Here is a 19,019-nt window from a genome sequence, read left to right on the forward strand (position 1 = left end):
GGAGACATTATGTAGTGGCCATGCTTGGTTGTTGCATTTCAGTTTCCATGATTTTTCGTTAAGCTGCAGTAAGCCAGCACATCCACTACACAGTGGATGGAGCTGTCTGCTTTTAATCGCCAGATGTATAGATGATTGGCAGGTGCCTGGTGCTGACACCCTATCAATCATTTACTGATTACCTATCCCGAGAAAGGACTTAAAAAAAAAAAAAAAAAACTTTAATCTACACTGTTTAATTATAATGGCACCCGTGGCATTTTTATAATGGTTATGGCGGCATTTATTTTGTAATTTTTTTTACCATAGAACACCAAAGCAATCCTCCATGAAAATTAAAAATGAATCCTAGCAAAGGAGAGAGGCAAGTGTATGCCGAAAAGTAATTAGTGCCATGCATGCAACAGGGTCAGGGCAGTGGCATAACTGCAACTCTGATGGCTGTTTATGTGATTCTAAGGAAGGTGGAAGTAAAAGGTTGTTGCTGGATCTATCTCGACCAAGCAGAGCACAAACAGTGACAACAGTCACTGTGAAAGGGTTAAGTTCCACTGTACCTTGGGCTGCTGTTTAGCCCTAGTCACAGTGGAAGTTATAGTGTGACCATGGGAGGAATAAAAGCTAAAAGGTGAGAACAAAAATAATTTAAGTAAAAAATATATTTAAAATAACCCACCCTAAAAAAAGGCCAGCCCCCGTAATGTCAGCCTAGACTCAATTACCGTAAAATTGACACGTATAGTGATATATAAAAATTTATAGTAGACTAGTATATCATTACCAGAAGTATTAACTAGAAATTAAAAAAGCAATGATCACGTTGTTAGTCGTCATGCTAACTGTGCCCAGAGAGCGGAAGCTCAAGAACTAGTTTACATGCCAAGACTTTAATGCTTTTTTAATCCAGAAAACCAGCCAACATTTTATTGCAGATTACTGTCACTTAGATCTTGCTAATTTATTACATATTTGAAGTTTTTTTTTTTAAAGAGATATCTATGAATTATTATTTTTTTTGTCCCTACGATTTATAGCAGTTATATAGCAGTGGACCATGATTTTAGGTCCAGTGGGAAAACCGCATACGGGACAAAAAGTAGCCAACCGGAATCAATGCTTCACTCTGGTCAGCTCATCGAAATACATTACATACGGGCCGCATATGGCAGGGATACGGGAGTGCCGGTTTTAGCTCCCCCCAGCCGCATGCGGTACCGTATTGCATATAACCTGATGTGAACCCAGCCTTACTCATTGCAGTGATTACACCATAAATGGGAGCAGGTTCACCTTGCATTAAAAAAGCTTATTTAACCAATCCAAGATGTATGTTTCTGGAGGAGGCTAAGCAGGGGCAGGTCAAGCATGCACCTCCCTTGGTCCCTAAAGGTGCATGCTTGTCCAATCTGTCATCATCCTACCCTGGTAATCCCTTATTATAAGGTTTTGTGCAAATATGTGTTACTTTTTGCCCTTTTGAACCAGTTGTATCTGTGTTTTTGTTTTAAGTAGGTGGGGCTTGTAATAAAGAGGGTCTAACTTCACACCCAATTTATCACCAAATACACTGGGGTGCTTATGCATATGGACCTTGAAATCTACAGCAGCTCAAAGTTGGTGTAGATTTCAATACATGGCAGGTGAAGCAGCTGCAGCAATGTCTGATTCGTTAACCGGCGGGAACCTATGGTCGGTGGAATGTCACTAAATATTGGTGTATGAAATGCAAGTCTTACAAAATTCTTCCCATATTCTCCGATACTTTCCTCCACTTCCCTACGCTAAAAGGCGAATAATAATCTGTGTGCAACAGGCTAAATTTCCACTTAGTTTTATTGTGTGTGCCTTCCCCTCCCCCCCCCCAAAAAAAAACACGCCAAAACGGCACCCATGGCGTTTTTTCATTGAAAAAATGCTGCGGACAGATGTTAGCTGTAAATCAATGAGAAATTGCTAAATTCTCTTTCCAATTTTCGTTTTTCAGTTGGGTGTTTTTTTTTTCTTATCCTTTTGTCGTTTTTTTTTTTTTTTTACTCTTTTTTTTGGCATTTTTCAGCTTCTTGGCAGTTTTGCAAAGTCGCAGCATGTTGAGCCTATGACATTTTTCTCCTGAAATCGTGGCATTTTTCTCCCATAGAAGTCTAAGGGAGTAAAAAAAACGCCAAGAAAAACGACATGTGGGTTTTAACTTTTGCGTTTTTCCAGGCAGTTTTTATTCTTTTTTGGACTTTAGCTATTCAAAAATGAATACATGTTTTTTTTATAAAAATTCATAGAGTATTAAAAAAAAAAAAAAAAAAAAAGATACAGTAGTGATGGAAAAAATTGTATTTAACGAAATTTATCTTTTTAATAACAACATTTTTATAAATTTTTAAACAGGTATCAATTTATGTAGGCGGGCAGGGCACTAAAAGTGTAGCCAACAATAATAGAAATATAGTGTGTGTGTTTTTTACTTTTTTTTCTATATTTTAATTTTTTTTTAGGTAGTACCCCTACTCCCAGCATGGAGCACACTGTTCCATTTTGGGAGTAGTAGTACCTGTACTAATTGACAGATTGCCCAGGGTGTCACTTCTGACACCCGTTGCAATCCTCCTGTATAATGTATAGATGCGAGAGGATGGGCGGACACTCTTCTATGGTCCTCATGCACTGCTGTGTATATACCCCTCTTCATATTTCTCTCAGAGAGCTGTGATTGGCCAGATGGTTCCAACCAATCACAACTCTCTGTGGGAAATATGAATAGGTGTATATATACGTCAGTGCAGGGGACCAGAGAAGAGCGGCCAGCCACCCACATCTATACATTATACAGGAGGATCACAGAAGGCATCAGAATCTTTTTTCCATTAATAGATCTGTCTATTAAAGCAGGTACTACATCTACCAGCATGAAGCAGAGTGCACTCCATGTTGGGAGCAATAGTACCTGCAGTTTAGGACAGATAGGACAGCGGGTGTAACTCCTGACACCTGCGCTCGCATCTCTGCTCTGTACTCCGGCCGGCCACTCACTCATTCACTCATTCATATTTCCCTCTGAGAGTGGTGATTGGCTGCCACCATCTGGCCAATCCCCACTCTGGGTGGAAAATATGAATGAGTGATGTGAATTTCTATCCACATCACTGGCCGGCTGGAGTATAGTGCCGTCCCGCATCTCTGCTATTTTATGGACGATCACATCAGGTGTCAGGTGTACATCTGGGGGGATCTGTCTATTAGTACAGGAACTACAGTGTGTTCCATGCTGGGAGTAGTAGTACTACCTAAAAAATATAAAAAAGAAAGAAAAGAAAAAAACGCAAGAAAAAACATCGAACACAGGAAAATGCTGTGGCATTTTTTTCTGCCATTTTTTTCTTGCATTTTTATGGGCCAGAAAAAAAAACAAGTGGAACATTAGCCACAGAGAATTCTTGTTTTGAAAATGTTAATCCATCTGAATTGAGATCAATTTTTTCCATTTCTTTTATGTTTTTTTATTTGTTTTATTTTGTTGGATTAATATGGAAAAACAAAGATCTAAACGTAATCCTATATTCACATCTTCTCCTTTGCATATGTGTTTTATCAACAATAAAGGCCCCCATACACATTAAAAATAATTGTCCGAATATGCTAAATTCTGTAGCATTAGCTATCCAACCAATGATGTTGGGAAAATAAAGGATCAGACATGTTGGATTCTAACTTTCCGATGCTTTAATTTGCGGAGGGATTGGCCATAACAAAAATTTGGGTTAACAGTTAGTCATATTACATAGTTTGTAAGGCCAAAAAAAGGCAAAAATCCATCCAGTTCAACCTATGACCCTATAATGTTCCATTTAGTACTCCACAGGGTTGATCCTTTAAGGGTATACATTCCTTTCTAACTCCATGTCTGGCAATCATAAAAATTCCCTGGATCAACATCCCACCTCCAGAACCCATAAAATTTGACTATAACTTGTAATAGGAATCTAATAACGCATCCAGGCCCCCTTTAAACTGTTTTACATAGCAATATCATATATAAGCATTGAACAGTGTAAAAATTAAAATGCCATTTTCTTACTATGTGAAGCTGCAAGTAGTCTCCCAAACCAGAAGCACTGTCCACTCGTAGTAAGACTGCATCCTTCTGTTGTGTGGTGAAGCCAACTGCAAGCCGATCAGCTCTCGTACTTGGCCGGTCATTTGGTGGCCAGGTATATGTAATGAGTGCTCCCCCTTTTCCGAATATATATGTGGTACCAGCTAAAAAAAAGAGAACACAAACTTAGAGCACATCCATTACCAGGCTGAGAAGAGGTAAACATTAGCATAAATGATCAATATGTAAAAAAAAAAATAATGCAATGGCCAATTTCCAAGCTAATACATTCATAATTTATTATTTTTTACATTCTTTACAATGTTCTGCATTCATTGTACGAACAATCCTAACTTCACCTATGGAAAGGTAAGAACAAGAAGCGTTATCTGTAAACACAATGGCCCTCATTTTCTGAGAGTGTAGGTTTCTTTGTGGGTTTTAATTCCCTACAATTTATTTTCCACGGTATTTACTAAGGTTTCCCAAAATTTAGCACTTTCCCTACACTTTGCTTTTTTACACATGCTCTGATCTGTAAGGTTTTCCTTAGCTGAAATCCACCACATTTTATGTGGAAACCTTAGCAAATATGTTGAGTTTTTGTGAAAATGTCGGTAACACGCCCCTTTTCGGAGACCACGCCCCCAGCGGTCACACCCCTTTTTCGGGTTTTCTTAGCAAAATGGAGAGTTAGTTGGGGTTTTTTCAATTCTGGCACAATTTCTGATGCAAAATCAGACGCAGACAGAATTTCTGGCACAATACGACAGAATCTGGCGCACAACTCGACAAAACATGTCGGGTTTGCAATAGTAAATGAGGTCCAATATATACGTGAACAGGATCTGCTCAGCAGAAATAAAGGGAGCCAGTGGGTCTGCTGTACACTGGACACCAATGGAGCCCAACTCTACTGACTTTATTGGGGTCCAATGAGTTTCTGGCTGCTGTCTGTCATTACACTGGTCAAAGTTGACTACATTTCTTTGTCCGGTTCATTCATTGGGGGGCCCCAAACAGATGGGAACTCTAGCCTTAAAAGGTAACAGCAAAAGGACCAAAACATAATAAACAATAAAATATAAATATTGTTAAAAAATCATAAAATAAAAGTTTAGGAAGATTTATGTGGCAATCGAAATATCTACTGCAGTGGTCCAGGAGAGACATGCAGCCTATGACTCTCAGCTGTGTGGCTCACTATAAAAGGTCCATACAGTATGTATTACCTTTAATATGACACCCACACTGACCTCTGAACAGCACTGATTTGGTTGGTATAATAGTGGTCTCACATTTCTCCCTGAAATTGTTAGTCTTTTCATGATTTCTTTTTTTCTCCACCTCTCTGTCTCACCTCTTTTTTTGAGTTGAATTGTGGCTCACAAGGTACAAAAGGTTGAGGTCTGATCAGTGAAGTAAAGAATGATTGCTCTCTCAGAGTATTAGGGCTCTATATAGTGCCCAATCTCATAAACCTATAGACCCCAGGTCCAAGGTACTGAATTTTTACACGCACTCTAAGAAATAAGGTATACGTTTACTTTGAAAAAGCGCACAAAGTCGGATAATGACATTCACTCTCAGGCTATGACCTGAAATAAAAGCCTTCATGGCTGCTGAGATGCTTCCAGTAGGTAGGACTTTTGTCCAATTGTAACCATAAATTAGACGTGGTTTCCGTTCTTAAGTAAACTTATCAGTCATTTCTCGCGCTGCATTCATCTGAAGCCGGGAATCACATCGCCTTTGTGTAAACTTCATAAAATGCATGCTGTTCCAATGTGAACATTATACTATTACCCTCTCAACATAAACGCCTTAAAAAAAAGTGACATAACAATAAAGGGTTTCCTTTTATGCTTCTAAATTGTAAGATTTTTTTGTAATTTTTTTTTTGTTACAAAGGGTAATATTAAACATTGAATCACTGGAACAATTATGAGGAGCATTCATGAGTCATAACAGGAGAGAAACTATTACATTTCCCCAATCAGGTTTCCTGAGGTGGTCCCTGTAAAGGTAGAACAAATTAGGTCACAATTGGCCAATAATGAACGACACGCCAGGTTTACAATAGAATTAGTCTGCGGTTTGCCTTTACGCTGTTCCTGTTTTTATAGAGCAGCAGCTATCTCTGTTAGCGACAAGTATAACATTTTTCTTTACACTACATCAAGACGCCGTAGTCCTTTAAGAATAATTTCAGTAACCTTCTAGATAGAGATGTCTTTACACCATGCAAGGGGTTCATAAAGATGGATGGAGACATTTTGCTTAGGAAAGGCATAAAGCCATACTGTATACACCGAAGAGGAAGAACGCTTCTACAGGGAAGGAGAACATATCAGGTGGCCCTATAATTCTCCATAGGACAGGACTACGAAACATCAAGTAGTCCAAAGGTCACAAGACATTTTGTCGAAGGATCACACAAACACCATAACCCAGTGCAAGTAATGGTTTCAATTTTGCACTTGTTATAGGACCCACACCCTCCTCAATGTCCACACCAGGTGGGAGTATTTCTAATGTGTTTAGCCGGGTACCTACGAAGCTCAATTCAATTATGTCTTAGTGATATTCTTTCTGGAACATCTTGTAAGCTACAACTACCACTTTTCCTGAAAACGCTTGCTGTGCATCTACTCACTGATACAGGACTTCGTGACACTCTATTCCCTTAATTCATCTAAATCCTTAATCCTACTAAAATGGAAGTCTTAGCAGCCACCAGCGGTGACTAAATCAGGAAATAAAGCATCATCTGACAAACATTCCGGATGCTGCAAATCTAATTACCAACTCTCCAGTGACTACTTCTCTCTCCTAATATGAATATCTGCTATCAGAATAAGGGAGATTTTAATATTAAGATATTCATATTCATGTTCTTTACTGAAATAGACACATTTTACTGCCTTGGTACATGAGCATTTCCAGTGTCATGGTGTCTTTAACGTGTTCTCACAGGTTCAGGTTTATGATAAAATAGTGAAATATATTCCATACTGTACTATTACTACTACTACACAGCCACACATCTCCTGCCTTGTCCATCATGTTCCATAAATTACTGCTGCCTTTACTATTACTACTACTACTACTACTACTACTACTACTACTACTACACAGCTGCACATCTCCTGCCTTGTCCATCATGTTCCATAAGTTACTGCTGCCTTTACTATTACTACTACTACTCAGCTGCACATCTCCTGCCTTGTCCATCATGTTCCATACTTTACTGCTGCCTTTACTATTACTACTACTACTACTACTACTATTACTACTTCTACTATGAGCCACACCTTGGTATTCCAGTGTCATAGTGTCACGAATATGATCTCTCAGGTTTATGATAAAATAAAGGCCAGTAATATATATATATATATTTATATATATATATTACACTATAACATTACTACTACTACTAGACAGCCGCACATCTCCTTCCTTGTCCATCATGTTCTTTACTGCTGCTACTACTATTACTACTAGTACTACTTCTAGTCCTACAGAACCACACATCTCCTGCCTTGTCCATCATGTTCTCTACTGCTGCTACTACTATTACTACTAGTACTACTTCTAGTCCTACAGAACCACACATCTCCTGCCTTGTCCATCATGTTCTATACTGCTGCTACTACTATTACTACTAGTACTACTTCTAGTCCTACAGAACCACACATCTCCTGCCTTGTCCATCATGTTCTATACTGCTGCTACTACTATTACTACTAGTACTACTTCTAGTCCTACAGAACCGCACATCTCCTGCCTGGCCCATCATGTTCCATACTGTACTGCTGCTACTACTACTACTAATCCTACACAGCTCCTACTTTGTCAACCATGTTCCATAGTGTTTAAACCTGAAACCTTGAAAAGTCAGTAAAATATATTTATAACTAGAAATGTGCAAATGGATTCAGTACAAATAGAATTATTTAAAATTACCCAAAAATTCAGTGATTCTATAAATCCGATATGTTTGAAATATGTAAAACCTAGGAGATCTTAGAGTGCCATGCACGACTTTTCAGGGCCATAGGGTCAATTTCCAGAAGTTTGCTCATCTCTGTGCATAACATCTGTGAAATATGAACATGTGCTTTAGCCTTCTCATGCCAGTTAAAGGGTCATGATTCCATATTCTGAACACTGAAGTGGGATTATATCTAGATCTTATTGGCACGCAGATATTAAAAAGTAATTCCGCAATCTTTTCCTTCTCAGTTAGGGTCCATACATACTGCGGGCCTTTGGAATAAAATTTGAGCAGAATCTGCTTGCAGCAGAATCCCATTGATGTCAATGGGATTCTGCTGCCTGATGCACACTATTGAAGTTCTGCAGCAAAACTTGTAGGGTGGATCAAGACTCTGCACAGATTTCTGCATGGAAAAGCCTACAGTCAATGGGAACTTTGAATGGCAGGGGTAAATTTTTACTGCAGGCAATGCAAAATAAACCCTATGATTCACCTATGGAATTCAGCATGGGCCCTGAAGCAGGTAAGGCACAGTTAGTGTTTTCTCTAGGATATAGCATTAGTATTTTGCTGTGTAATTCATCTCACTGCAGTATACCGTGCTTATATATTACATTCATTTTTCTGCTATTGACGCCCAGTTAGTAAATAGAGATATGATTCCTGTCCTGCCTTGCCAATATTGCACAAAAATAAGCCTGGGAGTCAGAGTCGGAGATTTCCTGCAATCAATTAACCCAGAGAAGGAGCAGCACAAGGATGGGGGCAACACTTTGCTAATAGTATTGATTCCTGTTAAGAAACAAACTGTTACGCCGAGCGCTCCGGGTCCCCGCTCCTCCCCGGAGCGCTCGCTTCACTCCCTCCGCTGCAGCGCTCCGGTCACGTCCTCTGACCCGGGGCGCTGCGATCCTGCTGCCAGCCGGGATGCGATTCGCGATGCGGGTAGCGCCCGCTCGCGATGCGCACCCCGGCTCCCCTACCTGACTCGCTCCCCGTCTGTTCTGTCCCGGCGGGCGCGGCCCCGCTCCCTAGGGCGCGCGCGCGCCGGGTCTCTGCGATTTAAAGGGCCACTGCGCCGCTGATTGGCGCAGTGGTTCCTATTAGGGTTTTTCACCTGTGCACTTCCCTATATTACCTCACTTCCCTTGCACTCCCTTGCCGGATCTTGTTGCCTTAGTGCCAGTGAAAGCGTTCCTTGTGTGTTCCTTGCCTGTGTTTCCAGACCTTCTGCCGTTGCCCCTGACTACGATCCTTGCTGCCTGCCCCGACCTTCTGCTACGTCCGACCTTGCTTCTGCCTACTCCCTTGTACCGCGCCTATCTTCAGCAGCCAGAGAGGTGAGCCGTTGCTAGTGGATACGACCTGGTCACTACCGCCGCAGCAAGACCATCCCGCTTTGCGGCGGGCTCTGGTGAAAACCAGTAGTGGCTTAGAACCGGTCCACTAGCACGGTCCACGCCAATCCCTCTCTGGCACAGAGGGTCCACTACCTGCCAGCCGGCATCGTGACAGTAGATCCGGCCATGGATCCCGCTGAAGTTCCTCTGCCAGTTGTCGCTGACCTCACCACGGTGGTCGCCCAGCAGTCACAACAGATAGCGCAACAAGGCCAACAGCTGTCTCAACTGACCGTTATGCTACAACAGTTGCTACCACAGCTTCAGCAGTCATCTCCTCCGCCAGCTCCTGCACCTCCTCCGCAGCGAGTGGCCGCTCCTGGGATACGCTTATCCTTGCCGGATAAATTTGATGGGGACTCTAAGTTTTGCCGTGGCTTTCTTTCCCAATGTTCCCTGCATCTGGAGATGATGTCGGACCTGTTTCCCACTGAAAGGTCTAAGGTGGCTTTCGTAGTCAGTCTTCTGTCCGGAAAAGCCCTGTCATGGGCCACACCGCTCTGGGACCGCAATGACCCCGTCACTGCCTCTGTACACTCCTTCTTCTCGGAAATCCGAAGTGTCTTTGAGGAACCTGCCCGAGCCTCTTCTGCTGAGACTGCCCTGTTGAACCTGGTCCAGGGTAATTCTTCCGTTGGCGAGTATGCCGTACAATTCCGTACACTTGCTTCAGAATTGTCCTGGAATAATGAGGCCCTCTGCGCGACCTTCAAAAAAGGCCTATCCAGCAACATTAAAGATGTTCTGGCCGCACGAGAAATTCCTGCTAATCTACATGAACTTATTCACCTAGCCACTCGCATTGACATGCGTTTTTCTGAAAGGCGTCAGGAACTCCGCCAAGATATGGACTCTGTTCGCACGAGGCGTTTCGTCTCCTCGGCTCCTCTCTCCTCTGGTCCCCTGCAATCTGTTCCTGTGCCTCCCGCCGTGGAGGCTATGCAGGTCGACCGATCTCGCCTGACACCTCAAGAGAGGACACGACGCCGTATGGAGAACCTCTGCCTGTACTGTGCTAGTACCGAACACTTCCTGAGGGATTGTCCTATCCGTCCTCCCCGCCTGGAAAGACGTACGCTGACTCCGCACAAAGGTGAGACAGTCCTTGATGTCTACTCTGCTTCTCCACGTCTTACTGTGCCTGTGCGGATGTCTGCCTCTGCCTTCTCCTTCTCTACAGTGGCCTTCCTGGACTCTGGATCTGCAGGAAATTTTATTTTGGCCTCTCTCGTCAACAGGTTCAACATCCCAGTGACCAGTCTCGCCAGACCCCTCTACATCAATTGTGTAAATAATGAAAGATTGGACTGTACCATACGTTTCCGCACGGAGCCCCTTCTTATGAGCATCGGATCTCATCATGAGAGGATTGAACTTTTGGTCCTCCCCAATTGCACCTCGGAGATTCTCCTTGGACTTCCCTGGCTTCAACTTCATTCCCCAACCCTGGATTGGTCCACTGGGGAGATCAAGAGTTGGGGGTCCTCTTGTTCCAAGAACTGTCTAAAACCGGTTCCCAGTAACCCTTGCCGTAACTCTGTGGTTCCTCCAGTAACCGGTCTCCCTAAGGCCTATATGGACTTCGCGGATGTTTTCTGCAAAAAACAAGCTGAGACTCTACCTCCTCACAGGCCTTATGATTGCCCTATCGACCTCCTCCCGGGTACTACTCCACCCCGGGGCAGAATTTATCCTCTCTCTGCCCCAGAGACTCTTGCCATGTCCGAATACGTCCAGGAGAATCTAAAAAAGGGCTTTATCCGTAAATCCTCCTCTCCTGCCGGAGCCGGATTTTTCTTTGTGTCCAAAAAAGATGGCTCCCTACGTCCTTGCATTGACTACCGCGGTCTTAATAAAATCACGGTTAAGAACCGCTACCCCTTACCCCTCATCTCTGAACTCTTTGATCGCCTCCAAGGTGCCCACATCTTCACTAAATTGGACTTAAGAGGCGCCTATAACCTCATCCGCATCAGAGAGGGGGACGAGTGGAAAACGGCATTTAACACCAGAGATGGAGACTTTGAGTATCTGGTCATGCCCTTTGGACTGTGCAATGCCCCTGCCGTCTTCCAAGACTTTGTCAATGAAATTTTTCGTGATCTGTTATACTCCTGTGTTGTGGTATATCTGGACGATATCCTAATTTTTTCTGCCAATCTAGAAGAACACCGCCAGCATGTCCGTATGGTTCTTCAGAGACTTCGTGACAACCAACTCTATGCCAAAATTGAGAAATGTCTGTTTGAATGCCAATCTCTTCCTTTTCTAGGATATTTGGTCTCTGGCCAGGGACTACAGATGGATCCAGACAAACTCTCTGCCGTCTTAAATTGGCCACGCCCCTCCGGACTCCGTGCTATCCAACGCTTTTTGGGGTTCGCCAATTATTACAGGCAATTTATTCCACATTTTTCTACCATTGTGGCTCCTATCGTGGCTTTAACCAAAAAAAATGCTGATCCCAAGTCCTGGCCTCCTCAAGCAGAAGACTCCTTTAAACGACTCAAGTCTGCCTTTTCTTCGGCTCCCGTGCTCTCCAGACCTGACCCTTCCAAACCCTTCCTATTGGAGGTTGATGCCTCCTCAGTAGGAGCTGGAGCTATTCTTCTACAAAAAAATTCTTCCGGGCATGCTGTCACTTGTGGTTTTTTCTCTAGGACCTTCTCTCCAGCGGAGAGGAACTACTCCATCGGGGATCGAGAGCTTCTAGCCATTAAATTAGCACTTGAGGAATGGAGGCATCTGCTGGAGGGATCAAGATTTCCTGTTATTATCTACACCGACCACAAGAACCTCTCCTACCTCCAGTCGGCCCAACGGCTGAATCCTCGCCAGGCCCGGTGGTCTCTGTTCTTTGCCCGATTTAATTTTGAGATTCACTTTCGTCCTGCCGATAAGAACATTAGGGCCGATGCTCTCTCTCGTTCCTCGGATGCCTCAGAAGTTGATCTCCCTCCGCAACACATCATTCCACCTGACTGCCTGATCTCCACTTCTCCTGCCTCCATCAGGCAGACTCCTCCAGGAAAGACCTTTGTTTCTCCACGCCAACGCCTCGGAATCCTCAAATGGGGTCACTCCTCCCATCTCGCAGGTCATGCGGGCATCAAGAAATCTGTGCAACTCATCTCCCGCTTCTATTGGTGGCCGACTCTGGAGACGGATGTTGGGGACTTTGTGCGAGCCTGCACTATCTGTGCCCGGGATAAGACTCCTCGCCAGAAGCCCGCTGGTTTTCTTCATCCTCTGCCTGTCCCCGAACAGCCTTGGTCTCTGATTGGTATGGATTTTATTACTGATTTACCCCCTTCCCGTGGCAACACCGTTATTTGGGTGGTCGTTGATCGATTCTCCAAAATGGCACATTTCATCCCTCTTCCTGGTCTTCCTTCTGCGCCTCAGTTGGCTAAACAATTTTTTGTACACATTTTTCGTCTTCACGGGTTGCCTACGCAGATTGTCTCGGATAGAGGGGTCCAATTCGTGTCTAAATTCTGGAGAGCTCTCTGTAAACAACTCAAGATTAAATTAAATTTTTCCTCTGCATATCATCCCCAGTCCAATGGACAAGTAGAAAGAATTAACCAGATCCTGGGTGATTATTTGCGACATTTTGTTTCCTCCCGCCAGGATGACTGGGCAGATCTCCTTCCATGGGCCGAATTCTCGTATAACTTCAGGGTCTCTGAATCTTCCTCCAAATCCCCATTTTTCGTGGTGTACGGCCGTCACCCTCTTCCCCCCCTCCCTACCCCCTTGCCCTCTGGTCTGCCCGCTGTGGATGAAATTTCTCGTGACCTTTCCATTATATGGAGAGAGACCCAAAATTCTCTCTTACAGGCTTCTTCACGCATGAAGAGGTTCGCGGATAAGAAAAGAAGAGCTCCCCCCGTTTTTTCCCCTGGAGACAAGGTATGGCTCTCCGCTAAATATGTCCGCTTCCGTGTCCCTAGCTACAAGTTGGGACCACGCTATCTTGGTCCTTTCAAAATTTTGTGTCAAATTAATCCTGTCTCTTATAAACTTCTTCTTCCTCCTTCTCTTCGTATCCCTAATGCCTTTCACGTCTCTCTTCTCAAACCACTCATCCTCAACCGTTTTTCTCCCAAATCTGTTCCTCCCACTCCTGTTTCCGGCTCCTCGGACGTCTTCTCGGTCAAGGAAATTTTGGCTGCCAAAAAGGTCAGAGGGAAAAATTTTTTTTTAGTAGACTGGGAGGGTTGTGGTCCTGAAGAGAGATCCTGGGAACCTGAGGACAACATCCTTGACAAAAGTCTGCTCCTCAGGTTCTCAGGCTCCAAGAAGAGGGGGAGACCCAAGGGGGGGGGTACTGTTACGCCGAGCGCTCCGGGTCCCCGCTCCTCCCCGGAGCGCTCGCTTCACTCCCTCCGCTGCAGCGCTCCGGTCACGTCCTCTGACCCGGGGCGCTGCGATCCTGCTGCCAGCCGGGATGCGATTCGCGATGCGGGTAGCGCCCGCTCGCGATGCGCACCCCGGCTCCCCTACCTGACTCGCTCCCCGTCTGTTCTGTCCCGGCGCGCGCGGCCCCGCTCCCTAGGGCGCGCGCGCGCCGGGTCTCTGCGATTTAAAGGGCCACTGCGCCGCTGATTGGCGCAGTGGTTCCTATTAGGGTTTTTCACCTGTGCACTTCCCTATATTACCTCACTTCCCTTGCACTCCCTTGCCGGATCTTGTTGCCTTAGTGCCAGTGAAAGCGTTCCTTGTGTGTTCCTTGCCTGTGTTTCCAGACCTTCTGCCGTTGCCCCTGACTACGATCCTTGCTGCCTGCCCCGACCTTCTGCTACGTCCGACCTTGCTTCTGCCTACTCCCTTGTACCGCGCCTATCTTCAGCAGCCAGAGAGGTGAGCCGTTGCTAGTGGATACGACCTGGTCACTACCGCCGCAGCAAGACCATCCCGCTTTGCGGCGGGCTCTGGTGAAAACCAGTAGTGGCTTAGAACCGGTCCACTAGCACGGTCCACGCCAATCCCTCTCTGGCACAGAGGGTCCACTACCTGCCAGCCGGCATCGTGACACAAACAAACAGATCTAAGCTTCCTGCCCCCTCCCTCGGCCGGCAGCTTGAGACCTGCACGTTTACATTGTCCCTACAGCAAGTGCACATCGGTTTCGCCTCCACCACGCATCCACTGCGCCATCCAGCTGTGGAAACCCTAAGCAGATGCTACAAATTCCAATAGAGATCACTCTCTGAAAGGCGAGTGGGTGAATACAAATGAGTCCTGCATTTCCTACAAAACGGAAAGCGCTAAGCAACGCTTTTACATGCTATAATACATTACAAGAGGAATCTGCAGCCAGGAAGATATTATCATTCCAGGGTCATACACCACAATGTCCTGCAGTCCCGATTCTGCAGTGCTGTGTAATGCCAGACATTAGACTCCGGCACTATGTTAACATGTGGCTCCCGGCTTTTGTTTGTTTACCATAATTAAGAGATTGGTTTTACGGCTTTCTGTAGTGTCTTAATAAGGGAGGCTGACAAGGTTAGATGAATGCCTTCCATCTTTATCACCTAAACAGCAGTATGAGCTTTAAGAGCTCATTTTACCAAAAAAAATAAAAAATAACTAAGACTATCAGGCTGGGACAGATTAATGGAACACAACAATACAGCCATAGATCAATAACCACAGTTGCTATAGTAATGCCATTTATGTTCTATCCACAGCCTAGCACTGAAGTCATATACATTGCTGATTTATAATGCAGCAAGTCCATTCTAGAAACATTTATCTTCAAGCTACTAAGTTGTATTCATGTATACAAAAGCTGCAGAATTGTAACTTCTTTTCCCCGTTTCTGGATAATAGTTTTTGCTAACCTCTCTACCTAATAGAATTCTCCCCAGTTAATTAGTGGCCCCCGTGGCGCGCGCCTCAATGGAGGGAAGAGAGGGAAGAGGAGCTCGCCTTTAATTAAAAAATGATAACAAGCTCTCATTTCGCATGCGGAAAATGGGGAGGCGGTGGGAGGAGAAAATGAGTGGAAGAAAAATAAAAAGCAGAAAATCCAGACAGAAAAGAAAAACAAAGGTAAACAGGGAGGCAAGAAAGGCATGATCCGACGTAAGAGTTAATGACCTCTAATACGAGAATGTAAAATGTGAGAGAGGAGAATAAAAGATACATGCAGAGTGGGGGGAAGGGAGATAAGTAGGAGAACAGGAGAACATTATATTGGATAATGACCTCTAAAGTAGAGCTTTAATGAAGTGTTAAGAAACGTAAAGAGAAAGAAAATGCGTTAAAAAATAAAACATAGGAATGGGGACTTGTAAGGGATGGTGGACGGTCACTGTTACCAACTCACAAGTATGACTGAGACAAACATATGGGGTGGCCCAGTATGGGAGATGTTACCCCATACCCTTGCTGCCCTGACTGGCAGCCTCCTTCAGTGTCCCCATGACCCCTTGCACCAGTTTTCCCCCTGTAAATATGTTCTGCAGTGTATTGTATTATAAAATGTGTTGTATCTTTAAGAGTTATGTCATTTTATTATTACTCAGGAGGTATCAGTGACCAGGTGATCCCAAAAGTGACCTATGGGCTCCCTGCTAGTCTCCCCCATATGAGCCCTGGGTGGAGCTTCTCTCTCTTGCCTACTGCTGAGGTCCAGTGCAGTCGTGCCTAGTGTGTGTGTCCAGAGTGTTGGACACCTCAAAGTCAAGTCGTGCAGCCACCATCAAGTTAAGTAAGCTAAAGTCACAGCTTTATGAGTCAAGTCAGGTCAGTCCCTGTCATCTGTCAAGTCAGCATGGTCTGCATTCAATTGTCCAGTCCTACTACAAGTCCCAGCAAACCCTTTAAGGTTTCTGCATCACTGGTCACCTCCTTGGGTGTATAGACTTTACCAACTGTCTATCCTCAGTAAAGCTACCGTTGTCCGTAACTTGGCGACGGAGTCTTTATTGCTCCTTTGCCTAGACCAGGATCCAGCTGTATACCTTTGGGTGGTTTTACGCTAAACCAAGCTCTGGCATCACAAATACAAGGAGTTAATTCCATCTGCCCCTAGGGTAACAACATCTGCCCTCATCAGACCACACTACAACACATACATTGTAATGCTGAGGAAGGGTTAAAATAGTTGTTATTTGGGCTAACAATTTAAGGCCAATTTATACCCAGAACTGTATCTCTAACAATGTATTTGAAGAGAAAAGAAGGTTCCTACACCAGCACAGATGGGGTTTCTTTACTGTAAAAGCAGTAAGACTATGGAACGCTTTCCCAAAGGAAGTGGTCATGTTAAACTCAATAAAAGAGATCAAAAGGGGCCTGGATAAATTTCTGGAGAGGTATAGCATTACAGGTTATCAATACTGGATTTATAGGGACTGAATGTTGATCCAGGGAAGGAATTTTCCCCTCTTGTATGGGGCAACTGGCATTAGCCTCATATGGGTTTTTGACCTCCTCTGGATCAACGCAGTAGAGACACAATAGTAATAATATAGGTTGAACTTGATGGACTCAACCTTATGAACTATGTAACTATGTAGCTAAGGCAATGTGTCATTAGAAACTGACCAATTGTTTGACTCAAGTCTTTTTTATTAATATTATTGAAGAATTGTGATTGTTTTCTATTTGGCCACTAAGCTTATTAATAAGCTAGTACTCCCTGTTCTGTAGAGATAACTTTTTAACAGTGCCCTCCCTATAAGCCCATTAATTCCAAAACTGAAGTGTAAGAAAACATATTTTATTCTATTCACATAAAAATATCATAATTAATTAACATGAAAAACCAAATAGAAAACTGCTAGTAGAAACCTCCGAACAGTCCCAGACAGGATTACAGTGAAATGTGACACCAGTGTATAGATAAGATGGGATCGGGCCCTTAATAATAGGTGATGGCCACAACTCTTCTCCACTCCCTTCCTGAACAATTATCTCTGCACAGATCTCATAGAACATCTAAAAATTATTCCCATAGTCAGGGTCATCTCCAATCTATTATTTTGTAGGTCCATGTAGCTGTTGTAAAGCATGTCCCAATAATATGTGTACTAAAAATAAATAACAAGCAAAAAATAATGTTTTAGTGTGTGGGTCTAATCGGTAGTAAAAAAAAATAAAAAATAAAAAATGCAAGTGACACATTCCCTTTAAGCCTGTCTGTGGACAACTTAAGAATGCACAAGTACATTGGGAGCCATAAGACATTAAGATAGTAAGAATTGACAAGGACAAAGAAAGAGCAAAGCCCAGACAGGTTATCACAGGGAGACTGAATGAAGACACCACGATAGGGACAATGGAACAAGATGTGTAGCCTTCTAAGCAGTTGGTAGATGAATATATCATTTTAGCTATGTAACACTACTCTCTACACTCTTTATCTAGAGGACTTAGCCAAGGCAGAGTTAGAGAGACCATTGTTATACTATTAACAAAGGTGCTAATATCAATCAATCAATTTATAAGGGTTTTGTCATAGAACTTAAAGTGTACCTGTCGCAACAAAAACGTTTGATATAATGTAGATAATACATTAATATGTATATTTGTAATATACATTGATTAAAAATTGTGTATATTTTTGGGTGAAAAAAATTCTGTCCCTGCAGCTGTTGCCTGTGTGTCTCTATGAGGATTCCAAATACAGAAAGTGGGGGGTGGAGAAGCAGGGCTCTGTGCAGACTCATGGCTTGTCAATCAACCTGCTGTGTGAGCCAGAGGTGTGTCATAGAGCCTCAGTGTGCAGAGCCGTGCTTGTCCTAAGTGTACAGAGCCCTGCTTATCCACCTTCACTTCCTGTATTTGGACTCCTCATAGAGACACACAGGCAATAGCTGTAGGGACAAAAATATACACATTTTACCAATGTAAATTACAAATATACATATTATCTACATTATATAAAAAGTTTTTGTTGACGACCGGTACGCTTTAAACAGTTGCTGGCTGAATGTTCATTTGTCTGACAGCTAGTTCTTCTGTTTCTCACATACACGTAAACATTCAGCTTGTTGTAACCAATCATAGATAAAAGAAGGATGAACATTTTTACAGATGTAGTCATACACCTTTTTGTCCATATCTGCTGTTGAATTTGTTCAAACGTTCAAGGAATATTGTTTCCCAAAATAAAATTCATGAATGAAAGATTTTTCTTCTGACTGTTGCCACAACATCTCAAATATGACCAACTTCTTTTCAGATGATAAAGGTGCCCATACACCTTATACTAAAGTTGGCCGAACCTTCCGGTCTTGGTTGCTTCGTCTGACTCTATAAGTAGTGTTGCTCGCGAATATTCACAATGCGAATTTTATTTGCAAATATCGCATATTCGCGAATTCGCAAATATAGCACTATATATTCGTAACTACGAATATTCTTTTTTGTTTTTTTTTTTCACAGTACACATCACAGTGATCACCCCTCTCTGCTTCCAGCTTGTGTGGTGTAAAGAAGGCTCTAATACTACTGTGTGAGACTGGCGTGCGAATGTTCGCATATGCGAAAAATTGTATATGCTAATTTTCAC

At 43.5% G+C, this 19,019-nt stretch overlaps 1 protein-coding gene across 12 annotated transcripts in view; it reads right to left on the bottom strand.

The window, feature by feature from the left end:
• NRXN2 (neurexin 2) overlaps nucleotides 1–19,019 on the bottom strand; it is a gene marked incomplete at its 5' end in the record, with an annotated part of 790,596 nt that overhangs the window by 144,911 nt on the left and 626,666 nt on the right. For all 12 annotated transcript variants that reach the window (XM_056527422.1, XM_056527430.1, XM_056527429.1 and 9 more), the window contains 1 exon segment: nucleotides 4,070–4,251. In XM_056527422.1, the coding sequence (XP_056383397.1) occupies nucleotides 4,070–4,251 (182 nt within the window).

Source organism: Hyla sarda, chromosome 6 (genome assembly GCF_029499605.1).
Source record: "Hyla sarda isolate aHylSar1 chromosome 6, aHylSar1.hap1, whole genome shotgun sequence".
Taxonomy (NCBI): Eukaryota; Metazoa; Chordata; class Amphibia; order Anura; family Hylidae; genus Hyla; species Hyla sarda.